At 39.0% G+C, this 25,296-nt stretch overlaps 1 protein-coding gene across 1 annotated transcript in view; it reads right to left on the reverse strand.

Moving 5' to 3' along the window:
* ALK (ALK receptor tyrosine kinase) overlaps window positions 1-25,296 on the reverse strand; it is a 317,575-nt gene that overhangs the window by 146,551 nt on the left and 145,728 nt on the right. The window contains 1 exon segment of the mRNA XM_064648001.1: window positions 24,159-24,360. Within this exon segment, the coding sequence (XP_064504071.1) occupies window positions 24,159-24,360 (202 nt within the window).

Genomic DNA, 25,296 nt, shown 5'->3' on the forward strand with positions numbered 1-25,296 from the left:
CATCAAAGCACAGCATCAGGACGGCACCTGAAAGGTCATTGGAGGAGTGAAGTGTAAGAATGAAAATCAGTGTGGGCACTGACTTTTCCAGCTAATTTCTACATTACAGTACTAATTACTTTCATTTCACATGCAGGTTGATTTATCCAGGACTGGTTAGCTCTGACATTGATGGCGGGAGCCCTGACCTTGCAGTGTCCCCTGATGTTCCATACCACAGTAAAAGGCATGTGTAAGAGACAGAGGTTCAGGAAGTACAGCACGAGATTGCTGGGGCAGTAGTTTAGTGCCAACACGAACAGTTCCGGAATGTGAAATTTACTTTTTGGCATGATTACACTTCATTTCATTGAGAACACTGACATTTCACAAATGTTATCTCTCAAATGCATTCACTGGATTAGGAAAAGATCAAATTATTGTTAATTATGTTATCCTGAAAATATAACCATCCGACAAATTTCTATATCTTCTATTAATCAAAGTGTACAAACAGCAATACAGATGTCCTTCTCATTAAACTGAGAAGTCTCTCCTCAATTCAGAGCTGCTAATATCTAAGTATACTTTGAAATATTTTAACAATATAAAACCGTAACACGTAATTGAAAAAATTAAATGCAATATTTTTATAGCTAAAGTAGTATTAAATAAGCCTACATAAGATTGCATTGTGCTCTGGAAGTGCAGTATATGTTTTTTTACTTGCATATCAACTGAAAATTAGCTGTGCCAGACTATTGATCTCACCAGCCCTGCAGCCTGCCTCTAGCATGCAGCCACTGCACAATACTTGGGAAGACAGAAAAACCAGCAATGCTGTAAACAGTAAACAGTTGTTGCAGCATGATAAACTGAAAAGAGATCAATCTTTTCTGACCTCTTCGAGATATTAAATTACTTGCATTTATTCTCTCCCCAGCTATTAGAAGAACCCAAATTCAAAGATCCCACAGAAAGGGAGAAATTCACCCTTGAATATTGATTTACTAAAGATAATAAAGACCAAATACAAACTACCTAAGCTGCAACGTGTAGCTCCAGACCTGACCCTAACTTTTCTGAAAGATCACACGAATTCTTACTCTGAAAAACATCAATTTGAGGCCCATCATGAGTATACAATGTTTAGTAGAACACAGCTGGGGATGTGAAACACAGCTTTAGCTGAAATAAAGAGAAAAAAATCAGAAGGTTCCATTTTCAGACAACAGAATCATAAAAATGTCAGTTGGAAGTCATTTAGTCCAACTGACTCTAAGATGATGTGCACCGTGCCCTTTGCAGGGATGGGAATGGGATTTATGAGTTCCAAAGGACCTCCACTTCCTTGCCTTTCCAAAAAACTGGTTCAACAGTTGCTATTTTCAACCATCAGGAATTTGCAGGCCTCCTGCCTAATCACTACAATTTGTCATAGACATTGTATGCCAACTCCACAAACACATCAACCTAATTTTTCAGGACCCTTGGGCCCATCCAGCAACATGGATTTTATCACATTCACCTTCTGTAAGGAGTCCTTGACTTGTTGCTCCCCTCATGTTGGATTTCTCCTTTCCAAGCTACAACAATACACAAATAGGTCTTGGATCAGGCTTTGCTTGTGAAGATTTGAGTTACAAAGAATATAATATCCACTCTTTTACCTTTTCCTTTTAATAGCAGACAAACACTTTTGCTGAATTTTCTTGTACTACTAGAGTACCTTCTCATTAGCTTTCATGTTTGCGATTCATTCATCTCCAGCTGGGCTTTGCTAGGATTTTGGAAGAATTACTTAGGTCAGCATTTTCACAAATGCCCACTATTTTGGATTCGTAATTTGACTTGCAGGCAAGAACTGACTCAAGCTTAGAATATAACTTAACTTGGAGGATCTATGTGAGGAACTTAAGCCCTTGAAACACTTGAGACAGTGAGGTTGGAGCACATGGAAATGGTGTGAAAATCTTTAATAGCATTGCTAGCTGGCCAACCAAAAATTCAGGCAGACTTGGCAGATACAGAGACATGGTTTAAAGCACCCCAAAAGTTTTTTTTCTGTGAAACAAAGAAAGTAAGCCTTAACTAATGCCTTATTTCAAAACTACATAAGGACTCGAGCATTTCCAAAAGACACAGCAATCAAATGTGTATACTTTGGGTGCTCCAACACCACATGGTCTTTAACATGGTCCTGATGGATCTCAAGGTTGAGGAAATCAAGACAAAGCCTTGCTCAGAATAATCCAGTGGCTCAACAGCTGAGCTGGACATAGACCTTCATTCTCTTCCCTGCTCAGTCAATGACACTGGAATGCACTGTTTGTATGCACAACAGAGGGCACAATATATTATTACAAAAAGAGGAATTGCTAAGAAAGCAAATGGAGAAATGTCTGCACACGAAGGACTTGCTGTAAAGTGAGACCACGTATTTTTAGCTCTTCACGGAGACACCGTCAGCAAAAGCCACGCCAAAATAAAAAGCAATTGGGACCCTGGAGGGACATAAATCTGTGATAAAGCATGTACACATCTAATATTACAAACAATCTCAAGATTAAAGAGTAAGGGTCCCAGTCAGTCAGTCAGAACATGCTAACAAGCACCAAGAGCTACTTGAATTTAATTCAGTGTGTTAAATGGATCTCAGGAGGGGCCTATGAGTCAGATCCTTTTGTAGGGAAATCTCACATGAGAATCTGAAAGTAGGTGGCATCAGCACTGTGACAAAAGCTGTATGGCACAGAGAGGGTAACACATGTATGAAAAGATCAGATTAATGTCAATCAAGCAGCAACTGGGGAGAGAGGTGGCAGCAGTGCATACAGAAATGCTCTAGTGAGTCATGCTGGGAGAAAGGGAGCAGATTAAGCTGTTAACTCACTTGCAGACACTTACCCCTTATAAAACCAGCACACAGCTATAATAGTTGTCACAAATAGTTGTCAAAGCGTTCTTCCACAATAACAATGATTATTCATACTTGCAAACATCACAAGCTGAAGGCAAGTAATGCTAATGAACAAGCTGTCAGTTGTAATACATGGCATTAAAACTATCTGGTCAGAAAAGTATTAGATCTTTGTAATAGCATCTAATGTTAAAATTATTAAGAAGGATTTGTTAACAAGACACTGTTGGGAATCTTGCAAGCATTTGACATGACCGGACAATGTGCGCTCGCAGCCCATAAAGTCAACTGCATCCTGGGCTGCATCAGAAGCAGTACAGCCAGCAGGTTGAGGAAGGGGATTCTCCCCCTCTCCTGCTCTCATCAGACCCCACCTGGAGTGCTGTGCCCAGCTCTGGGTTCCCCAACACAAGAAAGATACAGACCTGTTGGAGCGAGTCCTGAGAGGGCCACAGAGATGATCAAAGGGCTGGAGCACCTCTCCTATGAGGACAGGCTGAGAGAACTAGGATTGTTCAGCCTGAAGGAGAAGGTTCCAGGGAGACCTTATAGTGCCTGCCAGTACCTAAAGAGGACTACAAGAAACCTGGAAAAGGACTTTTTACAAAGGTGTGGAGTTACAGGACAAGGGGGAATGACTTTAAACTGATAGAGGGTAGCTTAAGACTAGATATTAGGAAGAAATTCTTTACTGTGAGGGAGGTGAGATGCTGAAAGAGGTTGCCCAGAGAAGTTGTGGATGCCCCATCCCTGGAAGTGTTTAAGGTCAGGTTGGACTGGGCTTTAAGCAACCTGGTCTAGTGGAAGGTGTCCCTGTCCATGGCAGGGGGGTTGGAACTACATGGTCTTTAAGGTCCCTTCCAACACAAACATGCTATGATTCTATGATTCTTTGACAATTTCTGGTTAAAGATGTTTCTATCTGAAAATGAAAATATAATGGAAACAAAATTTTGATAGAAATATACCAACCTCAATTATACTTCTATCTTGAAGAAGTTTTCATTTCATGGTGGAATTTCTGTTAGCAGAAAGAGGGATCAATACTCACCTCACCCCAAACACCACTACAACAGACAGAACAATGCTGGTACTCATGGGCTAGTGAGTGGTCTAGGCTGTGGGTGTACACTAGGATATATTCCAGACTGTTCTGCAGGATAAAAGGGCCTGACAAAGAGACACACAATCAGTGCTTGAAAAAGCATTAGCTTTCTTACAACGTAAAACACTTAAAGGTAAAAAAAGAACTAATGACAAAAAACTTTTTTGGTTTTTTATGTTCTTTTATTTAAGCTAATTCTTTCAAATCCTAAAGCAGTTTCTAGCTATAGAAAATAGTGAGATAAAAAAGTAGGATAAAATCTAAGATGTAGAAAAGGAGATAATCCAGCATCGGCTTAACGTAAAGTTTTTTGAAAAGCCTATTCCACTCCTGGAAACAGAGTATTAGTCCAAGAAAGGTCTGATCTAACCTGTGCTCTCAATAGTTCTCAAAGCCAAATGTCAGCTTTCACATTTGGGTCAATTGCACATCAACACAATCCCACCACCTGTGTGGTTGGATCCATCACAAGATGTTTACAGCCTACAGAACGTAATACAGAAGGCTAAATGCCCTGCAAATTGCTGTATGCGTTTCTGATGGGATGCCATGTGGGAGATCTGTATACTATGTTCTAGAAATGAGAAAGGAAATGCCAAAATCATAGAATATGCTGAGTTGGAAGGGACATATCAGAATCATTGAGTCCAACTCCTAGCCCTGCACAGGACACCTCAAGAATCACCCCATGTGCCCGAGAGTGTTTGAATGCTTCTTGAGCGCAGACATCTTGGAGCTGTGATCACTTCCCTGGGGAGCCTGTTCCATTGCTCAGCTGCTCTCTAGGTGAAAAACCTTTTCCTGATATCCAGCCTAAACCTCCCCCAATTCAGCTTCATGCTGTTTCCTCAAGTCCCATCACTGGAAAGGAGGGATACCTAATTCAGCACCTCTCCCCTGATTCAATCAGGAGCAAGGAATGAATGAATTTTCAAACACCACTTGAGATTTGAAGAAACTGAGTGTAACTTAAGGATATGAAAGTTTTCAGCACCAACACTCAGTGCTGTGAAGATTCAACTTATGCTTAAGTAACACACTGAACTAGACAGAGGATAATGGTGAGTGAAGAGCTAAAGAATAAAAGGAGGGCTCAGCAGACTTCAAAATTTAATTCTTTACAACTTTATGTCTGCACCACAGGTATCTTTCCAGAACAGGCCCTTCCTGACATTTGTCCTTCTCAATGAAACCTGGTTTGATCTTGCACTTATATTAACTTCTGAGAGAGATGAGCACTGATAGCTGTTATAATGAATGGAAATTCAGGTTAATCTTACAATCTTTATAGCAGCAGACATTACTCTCAGAATGTTTAGGATTGGGCCCTTAATTTTAGTTACTAATTTTTTTTTCTTATTCCAACAGGGAAGAAAAAGCCTCCCTGTGCCAGGAGAAAGAGTAGTACAAAAGGGAACAACAGGGACACAGGGCTAGTCAGCAATCTCCAGTCTGGCCTAACCCTCCCTATGCTGTAAAACTGCAAGGCAACAGCAGGGGTTATGAGCAGTGCTGGGCAGGGCACATCCCAGCAGGTCAAGTGAATGTTTTCAAAATAGGAAAATATTCTATCCATGTTACACGCTGACTCGTGCTGGCAACCTGTATTCAGACTCAGCAAGAGTCCACTACCACCACCACTGAGAGTTTGTTGACAGGATTATACTCACTGTAGCAAGATAGACAAATGACAATAATAACAACATATGAAGTTGTCACAGGTGTGTCTTCCAGCCTCTTCTAGTCTGTTTGAAGGCACAAAGCACCTCCAGCCTCAGTGGTGCTGGTGGTGTAGAGTACTACACTCTCTCTCTTGGAATCAAACATCATGGAATCTCTCTAAATGTCATGCTTTGCCCAGCATTCCGAATTAGAGGAGATTTCACTTCACACAGACAAATGTCTCTGTTACTGTTTCCCAAGGAACTCTGGGAGGTATTTAAGATATCATACCTGCTCTGGGCCACAGTTTAACCTAAACACTGAATTGATTCCATCTGTTGCTCTATTTTATCAGACTAAAGCCATGAAAATCTCTCAATTACAAATTTGCCTTAAGCACTTAGAGAGCTGAAGGTTGGGATTCCAATTATGGCTGCATGATGAAGAAACAGCGCTCACAGAGGACAACAACAACAAAACAACACCAACCCAAAAAATGTCAGTTTAAATGATGTGGTGACAAAAATTCTTCAAGGTACAGAGAAGAATTCAGCAGGACAACGGCTCAAAAATTAGGAAGTCTAACAACACCACACACAACTGTGACACAGGACTGCAGGGCTCTGAATACATTTGTGAACAGTCCCTTAACATTTCTTCTAATCAGCTATATGTAGGATAGCAGAAAGATGTCATTAAAAAAACTTATTATTTGATAAAGTCTTGCAGATTTTTACCTGAAAGATGTTGCTGAAGGGCAAAGCATTAAATTATATATGGCTAAACCATGTCATATATTAGCATAACTTCTTTGTCCCTCTGGTAGACTCTTTCTGCCTTAGGAATCTGCTCACACTATCTACCCCCATCTCCATGATAAAGTCCGCTAACAGTCAGCATTCAGAGTATAAAATTGACATTTATTTGTCTGACTGTTGCTGCTTGAAGTTGATGTATTGAAATTTACTTCCTGAAATTTCAGTCAGAAGATAAAAATTGCAAGGGAGATCTGGGCACAATTTCCCATTTTGATTAAAAAAAATGAGGGGGTGACATTTAGTTGGTGAGATATTTCCACATATTTCTTTCACCAAACTTATGTGCCACATGTTGCCTTTGCTGAAACAGAAAGATTTAGAAAACTCCACAGATGCAGCCCCTGATTCTACCTATTTCAAAGCACATTAGGAAAGCAAAATCCATCTAAAACACTTGTACATGATGATTTAAGACTTGACTGAAATAATACTGAACTCTGTGGACAGATTCCTAATCAAGAGGGTTTGAAATGGGCACTGCAAAGACCAGATGCTACCTTGCTGAAGACACACACCAGAAGATACGCATTTACCTAAACATTAAAACCTCATGCTCCACTTAATTGATGCTGTGCACACCTGATGACATTCCTCCAGTTGCCAGCTCTTTGTTTTACACACATTGCAGTATCAAGCCTTACAGCAAGCACCCTTACTTAACAGGTTTTCATTTAAGAAAGAAAGCAACAAGGATGTTTTCAGCAGCCATTTGATCTTTTTAAATCAGTTTGTTTTGATTCAGATTGTACCTGCTCCACGTGTGTTTCCTGAAACAAATGTTATAAACCCATTTACTACTATAAATTATCATGGAAGAGGAATGTTAAAAGAGACAGCAGAATATTCATAATAAGCCCACTTTGGTCTCCTGTGTTTCTTGGGAAACACAAAACACCACAGGAAAAATCTAATTTCAAAACACCAGAACTATTGAAGGAAATAAAAGGGGAAATACAAAAAACTTTAATATAATTTTCTGAGCCAAGCTGCTTTATTTCTAGTCAGCTGAACACTGATAAGCATCTGTGTAACCTACTGTACTTGCATCATAGATTGGACAGTTTCCTCTACAAAATTGCATAGTTTTGTCACAGTATGTCTTCAGTGCAGTGTCCTCATTCACACCTGAGCTGCAAGATAACCTACCTCAGATGGGCAACTCCATGGTAAATCAACACTTCCATTACTCATTCTGCAACAGTGTTCACTCTCACCCTCCAGAACTTTTCAGGCTTGTATCTTTGACAGCATGTGGGACTGCAAGTAAATTGAGTGGCTCAGATCCTCTGCCAGTCAATTGTGAAGAGGAAAAAAAGCTCACTGTCATTTTGAGTACAGAGGCAGGATATCTGTGGGTGCCACTGTGACTTGCAATCTCAGGGGAAGAAAAAGGAAAATGAACTACTTTCATTTAATTAGAGAGCGTTTCACGGGTTTGCTAGAACCATTTCTGGCTAGCAATAAAGTACTTTGGAAATCTCTTTCAACAGGAAGCATTTTGAAAATACACTCATACTATAATATCACTAAGAAGTTAATGATACTGTTAACATGATTTTAATGTAAATATAAATGAAGAAACGGCATTGATGATAGGGATTAGACATCCTACTGTCTTGATGCAACAGCATTAAGGTACAAATGTGAGCAGTACATGAGATTAAAAATGCAAGCTTTATGCAGTGCTTCTTCAGAGCCTTTTCCAAGGCAGCTGTGTTCAGCATCCCATCCAGCCAGGCCACAACAAAGGTGAACAGGATAAGACACTGTTGTGTTTCCAGAAAGCAGTAATTATAACAGCTGAATTAAACCTATGTTAACTGCTTCTCTTGGTTTCTGCAAATGTCAGCCTAGGTCTTCCCTAAGTTCAGAGTGATTTGTCAAAGTGTGCTTTCACCTGGTCTAATCTCAGGCCAGCCTGACACTCTGCCAGACTGAAGGACCTGAAAATAAAATGCCATTTCTTTCTTCCATCTTTTATGTAAGCTAATGCAGAAATTGGAAATAGTAGCCAGTTTCCCCTAGACTCAGTTTTCTGCTCCTTAATGGGGCAAAGAACTAGGAAATTTGGTGGCACACCCCTTCTGGAACAACTGTTGTCTCTAAGACTTTTCAATTTATATATCCAGAAACAAAAACAGTAAGAAAAATAATTTTTGTTTCTCTCAGTTTCACACATATTTGAAGCTAAATTCCAAAGTTCAAATACATATCAGTCACTTCATTCAGAATTCAGAAACTGGAAACTGAGGTATTCAGTCAGAGCCAACTACACACAGAAATGGAGGCTGTTTTTTCGGAGTATAAAGGGTAGAAGATGATGAAGTAGGAATACGTCTTCCTCTAGAATGGAGGCTAGAGGAGGAAGGAGAAAAATCCACGTTCTAACAACACAGAAATAGCTTTCTGCTGGCAACACGTTAATATAGAAACTGTGAGTGGTATTTTAAACTTTCTCCCAAACTGTTGTGAAGACAACTATGACTTCCTATGCAAGGTCATAAAATTCGTTATAGGGTAAGAAGGTAACAAACACACACCATCCTGCTGGGTGGAAAGAGGGAACTGGATGAAACAAAGCATTTAATTAATTCAAAATTTATAGGCATGGTGGGAAAAACACTATTCGCACTCAGCACAAATACTGTTATTTGATAGTATCTGACTTCTGCAAAATGAAGTCCGTAAATTCAATGTGGGAGATGATCCCCTACTAGATACATTCAACAAGTCTCATTGCCACACTGTAAAATACCTTCTTCTGTTTAGGAACAGTGAAATGAGGAGACTCACATATTCAGTCACTAACAATGTAACCTGAATGACATGTGTAAGTTCATTAATTATCCTATGGACAATGGACTCATCATTCTGTTAAAGTATTAACCTAAATTTATAGGGTAGAACTGATATAGCCAGATGCATAAAATCTTCATTGTGCTTACAGAAGAAATACTAACTGTATCTTCCTTCCCTTGTCCTGTAATACACACAATTCTCATTTGAAACGATAGCTGAATATGCAGTAATAATTTGTAATATGAAATACTGTTAATGTGTTTCCTCTGAGAGTTCCTTTTCTAGAACATGGAATAAACTATTTTTATTACTCAAGTTTTCATTACAGAGATGCCATAGTACATATATCTTTGGTCTCCCATGTACAGCACGTGACAAGCTAATGACAAGGCTCTTTTCTTCCCTCCCCCATAACCCTCCTTTTTTCTATCATCAGCACACTAATATTTAGATAGATTTACTTTGGAACAAATAGTAAATGACTAGGAAGTTGTTTCAATTTCTCATTCTCATTCTGATTAATGAGCTGGAGGAACACTCCCTCCCTTCCTTCCCCTTCTGTGGTTGAAAACATATTGAACTTACGCCTCTTCTACACCATTAAAAAATAATTTTATATCTGCATTCCCTAAAAGATGGATGGGACTGGCATAACAGTGATGGCCTTTCCAAAAGGGAATAAGTATCCACAAAGCTACCCTTTAGCAGTCATTCCAGGATGAAGGATGTACCAAGATATGGTATCATACTGTTGAAACAGTCAGCAAGAATTGGGAGCATGTGAACATGTGTAAGTGTGTATCTCTCTCTCACACACACACAAATTATGTGCATAAGCAATGACTAGCACAAAAACAAAAAAAACCCTCATTCCGTATAAAGTCAGGCAAAAAGAAAGAGAGAAAAAACAGTAATTTTTTTAGGGAATGAGAGAGAAAAGCCCAGTTGCTGTATATATTATAATGCACATAGGAGGGAGTAACACAATGAGGAAGAAAACCAGGAACATCATATTCAGGAAAGAGTAAATATTAAACACCAAGTACTGAGAGTGGCCCAGAAACAAGATTAGAGAGGCTTCTGGGCAACATGATCTGTGAACAACAGATTTTCATGGTGTTTGATGCCCCTGGTTTTCAAATCAACACAGTGACCAAAAACATTGGCCTCATTGCCAACTTTTCTTCCTTACAAAGGCAACCTGTGGATCTGAATAACTGATATAATTCTGAATAACTATTCTGGTCAAAAAGGGTAACTGTATAAAAAGACAGTCAATAAAGGCTGTCTTTGTCCCTCAAGAACATCTTGAACTTTCCAATAGGATGTTTAAAATACATTTCAGAAGTAAAAAGGCATCAAAATCCCTTTTACACCTAAATGCTGAAAAACCCCACAACACCAAACAACTCTCCCTAGGGCTGTCACAGGCAATGAACAGAAAACAAAACACTTTCTGATGGATAATTGAGAAACAGCTGAGTAAAGAATGGCATTAACCTGCAGAATTTATTACAGTGGCTTGCTGTGCCAGTACTGAACAGTTACATTACAATGAATGCTGTTTGTAAAACAAACTCTATTATCAGTCAGCAGATAATAACTGAGCATGATCATGGCATAAATTATTACAGAAGACTACAAGCAGAAGTCATTAAGAAAAAGTCAATACTAGGAAAAAGCAGTTATATTGGTTCTAGAAAAAAGCCCAAGTGGGTAAAAGGCAACAAATTTCAGATTTGAAATCTAGCAATTTGACAGACAGCTTCTTTTTCACTCAATAATTAATTAACTTTTCCTACACCAAGGGGATTTTTCTCCACAAAGTAACTTTACTCTTCAGTCTGAGAAAACATGGGACCCTTTGACTTTGCTATTACACTTCATTAAGTTCTAAACCCCAAACAATTTGTAAAGCAGCACTTTTTTTTTTTTTAATTTTTAAAGCAAAAAAAAAGGATATTCATTTATCAGCATGCTTTACTTTGCTTTATATAGGTGACCTGTAGTAGCTGTCTGAGTCGATTCATCATTCAGTTGCATACTGCTGTATGGCTCTCTCACAGACAGACAATCAAATGCTATTATTCCTTGTGTAGAGTTTTCCCAGCAGCACTCTGATGAGGCTCCTCAAGTCATGTCACTTCTATGGCATGCCACAGAGTGGCTGGAGCAGACGTGCTGTCTCATCAGAGGGATGAAAAACAATCCCCATGAAAAACGACAAACTTTGCTGCGCATGAACTCAGGCAGCAAAATGACACCCACTGTAATCCTGAACAGAGAGCTAAGAAGGCATTTGGGGTTAGTCCAAGAAACCAGTATTTCGTCTACCTCACCCTAAGGGAAAACACAGTCAAAATTGAACTTTTCCCACAAAAAGTTCTGATTTCATGGAAGATACATTTTCTGGATAAAAGAAAAAAGGCAATAGTCCTAAATTACTTCTGGCTTTTTAGCTGGATACAATGTGCTTTATTCCCACTTTTGTCCTTTTCATGATATCCCTGAGACGCCATTATATATTAGGGGTTTCAATCTGTCCAAATAGCAGTTTTCTTCCTGAGTGAAGCTCTGCTTCAAAAGAAAGGGAGAGCTCATTTCATTGACTTGCAAGATCTCTTTCAGAGCGTAGGCAACTCAGAACACATTTTGTGTTCTGGAGCTAAAATGTAGTCTATCCATTGCAGTTAAGCCTGCAGCTCTGTCAGGGATGGAAAACTAATAAGACATTCACTTGCTTAAAGGAAAAAAAAAAAGAGAGAAAGAAAAAACCCAACCAAAAATATACTCTTCAAGTTGACTGTGGAGGCAAACAAAAATAAAAAAAGCCATCAGGATTTTGCAACTTTAATTTCTCTGCTCATTGAAGCTTTCTACTTTAAGGCAATTAAAACCAGGCATCAAAGGCACATGAAATTGGGATTGGGTAGTGATTAATTTGAGAAAAAAAATGTTTACAATTCAGTTAGACAGACACAAATCAGACGTCCATGTCTCAGGAATACGGAACATTAATGCAATGAGAAGAGCTAGGAGGGGCATGGGGAAGAGAAGATGGAAAGAGCACGTGCAATGCCTGTCCCCTGAAGGATAGAAATGTATCTGCCAAGTGCTGCTCATGATGAAGACTCAGGATATAGAACTACAATAGTCCTAACCTCTGAACAATATTTTTTTCCTCTTATCTTTGCCCCTACAGGTGTTTCTGCACTGCAACAAATGGAGAATCTAGATTTTGTGTGTATGCTGAAATTCAGTGAGTTAATGCCTGTTCCCCAGTGTTAGGCCACTCACCTGAGGTGGAGGAGATACACATTAACATCTCCACCGAGATCAATTCCTTTGACTCTTAAAACCCAAACATCAAAGTTATCTCTCTCCATTAAAACTCCACTCTTCTAGTAAAAAAAATGCCATAAATGCAGGCCCACTCAGCCACATATCTCTTGAGTACCAACCTCACTTATGATCTGCTAGAATATCTCTTTAATAGTTGACTCTGTCCACCTGTATGGTAGCATCTACTTCAGCAGGGTCTTAATGTTTGTAAAAGTCCTTCAGATCACTTGATGAAAGTGTTGCCAGAGTTCTATAGAATCACTTGCTTCATCTGTATGTCCCTTCCTGTGAAAATTCATCTCAGTGAGGCCAGTTTGCAAGCCTCTAAGCTGATGTTTGTGTCCCCTTGGCAGAGACCTTCCTACAGAACTGCACAAGGGAGGGAATCCAGTGCTCACCTGGGGCTGCATCAGGCAGTACCAGATCTGGATTCGGAACACACGATGAAGAAACATAGCCAAGTCAAAGGCAAGCAGGATAGGAGCAAGAGATGAAAGAAGAGAGAGAATGAGACCTATTTAAAGGGACTGGAAAGCCTGTTTTCGAAGAAAAGCCTGGAATACAAAACTAGAAGGGAAGAATACATTGAGATAGAGGGAACAGGGGGAAAGTGAGCCCTGAGAATGAGCAAGAAGAGATAAAAGAGCTGAGGGGAAGATAGAAATTCTCTTGTCCAAGACAACACCAATCTCTCTGTTTTTGACTTATTAAGTAAAGAGGTCAGTAAAATTATATAGAATTTTTTTACCCCTTCCATAATAGTATAGTGGTGGCAAGTAATAAGTGAAAAGAAAGCAAGATGATCTTGAAAAAAAAAAACATTGATAGTGGTCTGATTGTGAGTAAACATTGAAGTTGACAGTATCTTTCATTGCTTGAGAGGGGCTGTTTTACTAGACACTGTCAACGGTAACTGCCTTGATACTGGCAATCAAAATGCCATATCTAAAACAGAAATAGTAAGAGCAAATAATGCCCTTTCAAACAGTCCAGATACATGCCTCAGCCTTGACCTGGAGAAATTGCCTAAAGGAATGAAAGCAGCCCAGGTTCCCAGACAACAGAAAAAAGGGAAATCAACTTGTGTCAGATGTTATCTAGAGACCTCTAAGAAATAAGCCTCTGAATAGCTCTTCTGGCATAAAATAATAACAAATTACAATCATCATGGTTTTGATATGGATCTGAATTGTCGGAAGCATTAGCCCACACTTCCCTAACCACAACCTCCTGAAAGACAGGCATTTAGAAAGAAAAGGGGCAGAGATGCAAAAAAACAGTTGCTAGATTTGAGAACACATTTAAACTAAGACAATATCCAGGTGGATCATCTCATGTTTTATTTCCTGGTGTGGCTGTACATTTAGCTAGGCACTCTTAGGATGCTTAGCATCCTAAAAATAATCAGGTCATCCATTGCACTTAATGAAGTGACAGCAATCTTCTAACTGCAATTATCTTAACATCTCTGAGCAAGCACACTGCACAGGGAAACTTTCTACACTTTGGAATATTCTTCTGCTGAAGGAAATCAGATTATTTGGTTTCTTTATTAAAAAGTATTTCAATGCAAATATTTCGACAAAATCTTCCCCTCAGTGTAATTTCGTTCTGTTATAAGGGCATCATAATAACTGGCCACTGATCTGAATATGAGAGAAGTTGAGTTTGTCTCATTTATTCTACTGCATGTATTCCTTGCTAGATAAAGCAGAGTCATAAAATCTTCATTGCCTTGTGAAAGATTTAGACTTGTGCTGATCTGCAGTCTTATCCTGATGTGAAGCTCACCAAGAATGGCAGACATGCTGCTGATTCAAGTCCCAGCTTAGAATAACTTTGCCTTGTCAAAAGGAACTTTATTACGTGCCTTTGTGCCCTCAATCCATCAGCATGAATGGCACACCAAGTCAGGGATGATCAGGAAAAGCTCCAATTACACTCAGCAAACAAGCTTCACTGCTGCTATTCCCAATGGAAAATCGTATTTGGTCGGCCTGATATAGGACACAACAAACATCATAAGGTTATGGACTGATGTTTATAAAAAACTGGCAACTGTTCTTGGTGACCCAGAGAACTCAAATGTCTATAAAGAAAAACTAATGAACACAGACCTTGCAAAAAAAAAGGAAGGAAAAGGCCAGTACTTCCAAATGGGGAGGACTGCTCATTTCTCTAGACGAGATACCAATATGCTACTGTGCAAGCCATGAATGTTCATGGTTTCCAGTATATTGACGTGTTTTAAAACCAAGCAGTGCAGTGTGGGGAAAAGCCTTCTGCAACAGTGCACACATCAAGGAACAATCTGATTCAAGCAGTGTATAAAGTAGATCTGACAAGGCTGTCTGAAACCTGTGCCTTTGCTGTTGGTGTCAACCCAAACCCCATGTTTTTGCCAGACTAGTCACTAATACTAATGGTTTCCCCCTGCCAGTATAAAAGAGAAAGTATTTTATTAAAGGAATATAATTTCTACTGTACCAGATGTGTGCCATAGAACACAATAAAATTCAAAAGAAAACAAAGGTAGCTATTTGACAGAAAAATGCTTTCAGGAAGGAGCAGCACTATGTAACAAATATGGTACCTGAGTTTTAAATTAAAAGCTCTGCAAAGTGCTTCGCACTGGTGTCATACAGCACAGTCCTCACTGTATCCCTGTGGAAAGTTGTTCAGTGCTTTCCTTAATCACTAAAGAGAATTCCAAGCTGCCACCTCTGCCACTGCAGCAAGCATCAGAATCTAATTTCTAAGCCTTCAATCAATTCCCCATGTGGGAATTTATTGATAATTAACTTCCAAATTCCTGTTGAATAAGTCTTTGATTTCTTTTTAATATGGAAAAGGAAATTCTAAGTTAGAGATGAGTTTATCAGAGTTCTCTTTCTTCTTTCTTGAGTGGAAAACATCTGATTTACCAGCACTTGAGAACAACAGGCACCATTTTTGGTGAGGCAGCAATACAGACAGTGTTCCTTAAAGTGAGGGTGCAAAAATGCCCTACTGGACTTGAACCCTGTGGTGCAAGTCATGGAACAGAATTGAAGGATTTAGGAGTGATAGCCAAGAACCTTACTTAGAATGCAGAATCAACTGTATTACCACTAGACTAACATTTTTAGCAGCTGGATGGGTCAAGGACACTGTTTTTTAGGTCTTGCAAAGTTATCAGCACCTAGTTAATAATTTCTTTCTGAAATTGAAGAGAGGAATATTACCTTGTAAATCTTCTGCAGTACTTCCTACAGCAGGGTAGATTTGCCTTGGATAAGAAGGATATTCTTAAGCATTAGCAAGGAAAGCCCCAAGGAAATTGCACGCTGTGACAAAACCACGCTCCAAAATGGGACAGCCGCAGAGGAGGTTGCACAAAACTCAGAAGGATTTTAAGGTCAAAAATAAATAGGAGATACAGAAAGCAATTATACCGCAGGCTTGTTATAAAACTTTGCCAACAGCAGAATGACAGAGAGTTTAGCTTGAGGGGAGTGGAAAAATAACTAGAAACAAGGCTGGCAATATTAATTGCCTAGTCTCTGGAAACAAATGTTGCAAGCACTTGGCTGTGGGAAGGCATACTTGGAGGTAGCAAAGCATTCTAAAGAGACTGTTGCAATTCCGTATAGCAGAAAGGACACCCAAACGAAGAAAAGAAAGATGACAAAATGGAGTGTTTGCACATGCTTGGAATGATAAAATTAGGTGGTGTGTGTATGTGTGGCAGGTGGTTTACTTGTTCAGGTTTTACAAAAACTGAATTCATCCTGGCATGTCTGTGCTGATAGAAGTGCAACATGTACCAGCATCAAGATGGGGCTGTGAAGATTAGTTTGGGACGACTTTTAAAAATTGAAGTAGAAGCCTTCGTGTAGAGAAGAAAACACACGATCTATGAAACAAGGGAAACAAGTTAAAGTAATGAGAGAATGGGGGCGAAAAAGCCAACCCATACTCTGGAAAGTGAGAACAGCGTAATAACAAGAGAAGAAGAGCCTGCAAATAATTCTGGAGGACACAAGGTATAAAAGTTTACGATGAAAGACTTTTGTGCCCAGGATTTGGACAGTATAAAAGTCGGATTACGTTTCTCAGAGTGGTCTGAAGAAATTGTTTCAGCCCTGTAAGAAATACATTTTTATTAAGGAAACTTTAGTTTCAACAGAACAAATATCCAAAGCATGTGGATTAAGGTTGCCTCAACTCTGTTATTGTGGTCAGTTTGGCATTATTTCTACAGAGTCAGATGCGCCAGTCTCTGGTGTTCCATAAACAGAAGTAGCTCCCAGAGCCCAAGGAGGTCGCCAAGAGGTGCCATGATTATTTGGGAAGCCACAAGGATCCTTGTGCCAAGGCACACTGGGCATCCACCTCACCACCCACAGCCCTCCTCCACTACAGTATGTTCAGCACCATGTTAAAAGCAGTAGAAAAGGCTACTCCAGTACGTAAAAACTGAACTCTTAGCCTGCAAAATAACTTTTACTTTTTTTTTGGTTGTTTTCCATTCTCTGGACACCAGGTAATTTGCTTCTGTAGTAAGCCAAATTTTCATATTTGGCAAAAACTTTCCTCATTTGCAAATTTTATTTGAACTTGAAAAGACTTTTCCCCCTGTGCCCTTTTTTATTTTTGTAACTGGAAGAAGACTACACAACTTTGTCCTTCCTGTTTGCATTTGATTCTGGCAGACATCACTAAAATGCAGCACTGACACCTAATAACTGTCTGATAATAGATATTACAAGAAAAGAAAGAGCAATTTTCCCCCACAATGCCCAAAATGATTTTCAATCAGTTTGATTGGGATTGTAACAACTGCTTAAAAAAAAAAAAAAAGTTGCAATTACTCATTACTGAACTGAAATCAGTTGGCTTTAGTTGGTCCAAGAGGTCATACAATATTGTTCCTTCCCAATATGATCCACCACAATAGTGAATGGCACTCAAAATTCAGTTTCTGGTAATACTAATATATAATTTTTGTCATAAAAACTTTGCTTCCATATAAATGTCTGTAAGAAGAAATAAGCTGTTACAGTTCAATCTCAACTGACAATGCAGTAAACTTTCCTGGAGCAGTCTGAAGCTACTGCTTTGTTCTATTTGAGTTTACATGGAAATCTAAGGTATGCTTTAAAGCAAACCAATACTGCAAAAAAAAATCTACAGAAAGGACCCATGTTTATCTCAAGTAATAATATAGCACTTCACCAGCAGCAAAACCACTAAGACATTTAAAACAGAAGTGCACAGACATTTACTTCACTCTAGTGCTCAAGTGGAATGGGAAAACAGTCTTTCCACATCTGCAGACATTTGTATATCAGGTTCATACTGTTTCATAAAGCTTTGAAGTGCTCCATTTCACCTTATACATTCTGAATGGTTTTAATTTAAATCTCCCAAACAGTATGAGATTCTACAAGACAAAGTGTTGGGTCCTACACTTTGGCCACAACAACCCCAGGCAGCGCTACAGGTTGGGGGAAGAGGGGCTGGAATGTGGCCCGGCAGGAAAGGACCTGGGGGTGCTGGTCAACAGCGGCTGAACACAAGCCAGCAGTGTGCCCAGGTGGCCAAGAAGGCCAATGGCATCCTGGCTCATATCAGCAATAGTGTGGCCAGCAGGACTAGGGAAGTGATTGTCCCCTTGTACTTGGCACTGGTGAAAAGAGACACCAACTTTTTCTTTGCTTTTCCTTCCCCTCTTTTTTCTTTCTTTGCACTTAATTGCCCTGACTGAAAGGGACTAAAAGATGGCTAGTGGATAGTAGCACAGGAAAAGTTTAAGTGCTAATTTTCTGTCTAGAACAATTGAAGTTTCCTCTCTAAAATTAAGGATTAGTGGTACCTGGCCACCAAGGTCAGAGAGCTTAGTTTTTAACGAATCCATAAATCCAAATTATTTTCTTGGATTACCTGAATTTCTCAAATGCATAGTTTAGGCTGAATCACTTCAACTCCTGATGCAGAGTTCTCTGCAAAAAAACTGCACTATAAATTTTGAGACATATTTTGATGTGTAAAAATTACTGTAAATGCTCCAAATACACACAATTTATTCTCATTCTTTTTATGTTTTAGTCCAGGCGTTTGCACAACAAAGACTTGAATTTTGTAGAGTTTTTCAAGGAGAAGGAATAAAACCCACATCCCACTCTCCTCGCAAAAAAAGTCAGGCAAATTCATATTACCACTAATCTGAGAATGGTATTTTTAAGGTTAAAGGGTTCCAGGATCCTTCTACTAAGGCCATGGTATCTGAGACAAGCTACTGAAACTATTGGGCAGAAAGAAAGAAAAAAAAAACAACCCAAACAAGACTAGAACAGAACAACAGAACAATCCAAACAACACTAGAACCAGAAATAACCTTCAGATTTCAAGCTCCAAGGTCAAATGTGACAGTTGCTAGTGATTCCTTCATATATTTTTCTTGACATCTATCAGTGCAATCAATCTCAAGTGAAGCTGCAGATGCCAGAAAGGGAATAGCCTATCATGATTTGTAGTAACCTTCAAAACAAGGTAAACTTTCTCTGTTGGAAGTGCTCTGTGCACAAACATACATGCACCTAGTAAAGTACTGGCTATATGAAGTAGTAGTATTTTATGGCTTCCTTGCTCAGTCACGCATGTTCAGATTTCAAGCTTTATTTAAGAAACACCTTAAACTTCACAAATTTACACAAAAGTCTTCAGATGAATATCAAGTTTGCTTAAGGCTCTAGAATAAGTCTAAAGGTCCTACTCACAGTTCAAAAATCGCATATGGCTTGCAAAGTCAATTTATGTCATTTGCTGAAGTCAAAAGATGTTCAGTATCATCAGTTCTCTGCAGGGATTCTACAGTCCACATCCCCTAAGTGTGGGGTGACAGAACAGATCATGTGATGTGTTAGTGCCACAGCCTCAACATCCCTTTGCCTCTGAAGTGTTGCAAGGATTTGTAGGAAGAGACAAAGTCCCACTGACATTCAGCAATTACAATTTAAGAATATACAGAAAAATATCTCAGAGAAACTACCCTGCTCTGTCCTATAGAGAAAAAGCATCAGCACAACAAACATGCAGTGTGCCCAGCTGATGCAGGGAATGTGGGACAGATGTTAGAAGTGAACTCAATCCAGTAGTTCAACTCTTACCTTTTGAATCTACACCTAAACAAGACTGATATCCTGATATTCCCACTGAAGTAGCTAATCCAAGGATCTTCCCCACTTCCCATGTTCAGGGAGGCCTCAGAGTCCTTCAGTCATTTGAACAGTATCAACATCCACTCACTACATTACTTTTTGGGGCAAGAACACCGTTATGGGATTACTGATGAGGGAGGTCTACGATAAAAGACCAAATTGGAGATATGGTGTCATTAGCTATGTTCTTAAATAAAGTTTGGTTTGAAATATAGTATATAATGATGCAACTCACCATTAACAGTGCAAGTAGAGATGTAAAATAATAGTGGTAATTAAAATGAACCATGATATTTTTGTCCTTGCCCAACTCTTCTTTCTCCAAAATACAATAATCAAAAGAAATAAAAATCAATCCTTTATTACAAACTCTGACCTTGCTGGCAAGTTTTCCTTTGTGTTTTCTCCACTCTACTAAGCACATTTACAATCTTACTTGCTTTATAATTATAAATTTAACACATGGGAAAGCAAATGAGAGGTGAAATGAAATCAGTGGCCACAGTGAGTCTGACAAACACCCAGAAGTGAAAATTCAAATTGTGGAAGCAACTCTGCTTTGCCAAATAAACAATATGCTACATAAACATACTTGCTGCCTCCTCACCTCTAGAAATAGACAATAGGAAATCCATTAAATAGCAACAAGAAAGGATTGTATACAGCACCATGGGAGCAGAAAACCAGCAAAAAACAGTACCCACATCTAGTGGTATTTGAGATAAATCAGAGAGTGCTGTGCTCCATGGCAGGAATTATAACAACTCCTGCCATTACAAAGGATCAATAGCACTGCACTGGTTCTCTCCCTGTATCATCTGCAGGTGCTTGCAAAACCCAATAGAATTGCAAAAGGTGTCAGAACAGACTAACCATATCAAAAACACATCCACAGAGTCAGATAATCTAGAAACACTATCATGCAACAAATCTCATTCTAACAGAACACAGCAATGTGTTGTTCCCCGTAGAGGAGTGCTACTGATTGCTTAGGAACTAATTTAAAGAAGGTTTAACCAAATGTGGAATAAGATCTACCTGCTTGTTAAAAAAAAAAAAAAAAGTATACAATTCTGTTGAACTGATAAACAAGGATATAGTTACCTTCTGAGTGATAAGGATTGTTGTAAATATATTATGTGTAACAGTTATGATTGTATTTGGCAGACTTTCTGTATAACACAAAACAAGTATCCCTTTGACAGCCTCTGGTGTTTTCCATCACTCAAGAATCATTTGCAGCCATCACTTCTGCCATACTCTTCCTGGTGTCCCACGTATCTGCCCCACTCTGCTGCAATGTGATGCATCTTAAATTAGCCAGCTTTCTTCCTGCATGCAATAGATCAGCTGCATTGAAATATATCAAGTAAGGAAATAAATAAGTGTCTTCCACACATCAATTTCTGTAATGACTCTGGCTCATTAAGGAACTGGTACAACTCTAGTCCACAGGTTTGTGCTATTTTTCTTTAGAAAATGAGACAAACAGAGAGGAACAAACAGAACCCCACTAGTTTTGCTTTGAGTCTTTATGCATAATCACACCTGATAATTTACACACAAAGACAACACCAACGAACTCTGGTAACAAATAAATACTGGGTGCTATGCTGTCTCTACCTAGTACAATTTCACACCTTTACATATATTCTACTTAAAATCAGCTTCAAGTGCTGTCAACCAAAACCTTTGCTTGCCTGGTTTCACCCTGAATGAAACAGTAACACCTGACAGCATCTACTTTTTTCTCTTGTAAATGTAGGTGAACTGTGAAGACCTTGTAAGATCTTAATATATGTAATTCAGGTTATGGAGATTAAAAAAGAACGAAAAAGAGAAAAAAACGTGTAAAGAAGATATTGACGCTGTGCATAGTTCAAGATATGACAAAATCCACCCTGGAATTAACTTATTGCTTTATCATCCTTCAGGTGCATTTGTTTCAAAAAACCACACCCCTCCTTCTATGACTTTAAGTCAAATCATGGACTCACTACTGCAGATGCCAGTCGCTGAGAACTACACACACTTTACACCTCTTGTTTGCCAAACAATATATAAAGCATATGGAATCAAAGAAGTGTCACCTGTGGAATTTTAAAGTGCTTTTATTTCTAGTGCAGGCTCATTGAGGAATTCAATTACCTTGTGCCTAGAGCTAAGATCCTTATAAAATTTTAGAAACTATTTGGTTATAGCATGGTCAAAGAATTCATTATAAAAAAATACAATTGTTTGCAATTTCCAAGACAAAGTAAAATATCAAACAGAACAGATTTCCACTGTAGGACTGCTAGTTCTTTTAAGAACTTTATAGAATTATTCTTGACTTTTGATCAGCTATTCTGAACTCCTATTTAAACAAAAGAAGATTTTTACAAAAGCGAGACTGACGTGTTGTGTTATCAAAGCTGGAATAATGAATATTATCCCTTCAAACAAAGGACAGAAGAGCACTCAAATTCTAGAATGAAGATTCAGGGCAAATGGTGACAAATTGCCACCCTATCATCTGTGTCTGTAGTCTGTGGGTAGTTAATTAACTATCCCCATATGATATTTACATGGGCATAGCATCAGAGTTTTTCTGCCTTGTGAACTGGGGGAAGAACTACTGCCTCTCACAATGAAGGGATAGGCCCCGAGGAGGGGGAAAAAAATGGACCAGCCAGTTGCTCCAACTGCAAAGTTTTACAGCAAGGGAATACCAAGAAGCCAAACATGCAAAACCACGAAAGCCACAGGCACATCCTTACCACCCTACACACCTCGGTGATGCTGCTGGAGAGCAAGCTGCACTTCTGGCAAGCATATGGGACAGCCAAGCTATAACCAAAACCACCTTCTGTAAAAGTACAAACACTCTTTCCTGTGGTGACAATCTCCATCTGCAACACCCAGCTGAGGAGTCCGTGTCTCCAGCAGATGGCAAAGGTAGGAATTTGTTATTGTACTTAGAGTGATCTTTCCCTTCCCTTCAAGGCTCCTTATATTTGACACTTGCCTGTGCTCCTGGTGAGTTTTGCCCACCCACGGATCCGAGCTGGAGCTCCTCCACGTAGCAGACCAAAGCATTTGGCACACAGCAATATTCCCTGTGAGTGCCAAGGAACAGTGGCAGTGCCAACACAGGAGGCACTTTGCACAAAGCATGTTTATTAGCTGTGACATAGAGCACAGCATTTGCAAAGAGCTAAGGAAGAAGACAGCTGCTGCAGCTCCTCTAATTGCCTCTCCCCAGACATCAACAGCAATTTACAATTTGGATGATGTTGCTGGAACTAAGTATGATCTAGATCCACACACAAGCTCTCCTCCTCACTTTTATAGGCCATGTGTTATATGAGAATTACAACTATTCAAACTGTTTCTATGAGTTAGGTTATCTCCTGCAAGGTTTTTTATTGCACATTCTCCTTTTGCTACTGGAAAATACAGAATTTGCTGTAGACAGTAATCAGATAATCACATCTTGTTACGAGCACGAGCCAGCAAGACTTGCTATTAGAGACTCTCTAATCTATCAGATCAAAACAAAGAAAATTTGAGATGTTTGCTAAAAATTATGCTTCTTAACACATTTCACAACAAAGGTAAAAAATAAAAATAAAAATAAATCAGTGTATAGAGCAGGTAGGGCATTAGCCTCACATATATCCAAATTAAATTCTCAGTTACTCTACTACCACAGCATCTTGAAATATTTACTGTGTTCAGCTCCTGCTGTTCTGCTGCTAGCAAAAATTTAAAAGAATACACAGGAAGTCTGACAAATTAAAACATCATCAAGATTAATTGCACAAAAAGGATAAAACATTTCAAACAGTTGCACCCTTGAAAGATCAAAAGCTTTACTCCTCTGCCAGTAGTTCTGAACTGCTTTATTGACAAAAAACACAAATGCAAAGCAAAACTGAAAATGTATGCAGACACATGAAACTGCAAAGACTCAGTAGATATTCTAAGCCCAATAGTTTACATGGGTAAAGAATTAATAAAAAGAAATCAGACAGAGTGAATTAGACAGAAAAGCTTTAAATTTAGGATGAGTATCCAAACTATATCTGCACCTGCAAGCACAGACAATAAATGTGATGTCCACTTAGAGACTCAGTTGCACGGATCCAGAAGTTTGCTGATGCTTTGTGTAATAAAATAAGCATCAATCTCCAGCTTCTATGATATTTTAGACCCATGGAAGACAAACATCTACTCTCTGTGGTGTCCTGCTCCCCTTAGATGTGCAGCATGCATTTTGTGACTATACTGCACAGTAGAGTGATTTTTCTCAATTCAAGCTGTGAGTCAAATGAGAGGATGAGACTTACCCATGTTTCTCTGGACTCTTCACTGATAAGATTTCACTGCTGTTTTCATCAATGGGATGGACACGAGCAATATATTCTCCACTCTGCTGGTAAAACTTATACACAGCCACTTGAACTACACATTGATCACTGCTGCTTCTCAGCCAAGGGCTCAGGATGATGGGGCTCGGCCTCTCTGATGCATTGAGAAAAAGAAATGAACCTAGAACAGAGAAGGCAACAAGAAAGCTTTGAAAATAAATAAATAAAGAACAAACCAAAAGCAAAACCCACCCAGGGTGCAGATGGATAGTTGTAATTTTCATACCACAGCTCATTCTGCACCCCTTCCATACCTCACAGGCAAAGATGATATTTGCCAATTAGTTTGGAAAGTTTGCCCATTTTATATTAAGCCTTTTAAGACTGAGGCAACATTTCAACTCACCTTTGAATGGCCAGAACAAATATTACTTTTAGATTTAATGCCCAGAAAAAAAAGCCCAGGCTGATAATGAATGAGTTTTAGGTTTAGATTTTTGTCTGTAACCTCTCAGGTCTGGTCCAGACCCAAACCCTTGGTTCAGTGGCATCCTGATTTTACTGCTCTGATAGATAGGTAGATAGATAGATACATAGATAATTATTTACATCTATTTCTCTCATCCAAATAAAGAACACAAATTCAATACCTTTACTTTTGCTCTTCTATAAACAGAAGAGTGCACCATTTTAAAGTCTAATATTATAGATTCAGGATAAAGGCCTGACACAGTTTCCTTTCTTCAGCAATTCATTCTAATGTATTAATTTTATATGCAGCTAATTCACATTAAACATTTCATTATTATCCAGTACATTGACTCCCTTGGCCTAATTCTATTTCGATACAATCTGAGGCTTATCCAGTGGGACAAAGGTAATGTGTTTTCATCCTACTGCTGCTCATTTCAGGTAAGTCAAATTACTCCCTTTTGGCAGCTGACTATTTTACCAATTTGTCCACAGAGGAAACACAGTGAGGTCTGTAGCTGGTAAATGAAATGGACCAACCCTTGAAGCAAGGGAGAGCATGATATTCCACAAATTCTAGCAAGACGGGTCAGATAATGAAATCTTATTGTCTCAATTACCTGGAACATCCATTAATAAAGCCTGT

The sequence above is a fragment of the Pseudopipra pipra genome, chromosome 3 (genome assembly GCF_036250125.1).
Source record: "Pseudopipra pipra isolate bDixPip1 chromosome 3, bDixPip1.hap1, whole genome shotgun sequence".
NCBI lineage: Eukaryota > Metazoa > Chordata > Aves > Passeriformes > Pipridae > Pseudopipra > Pseudopipra pipra.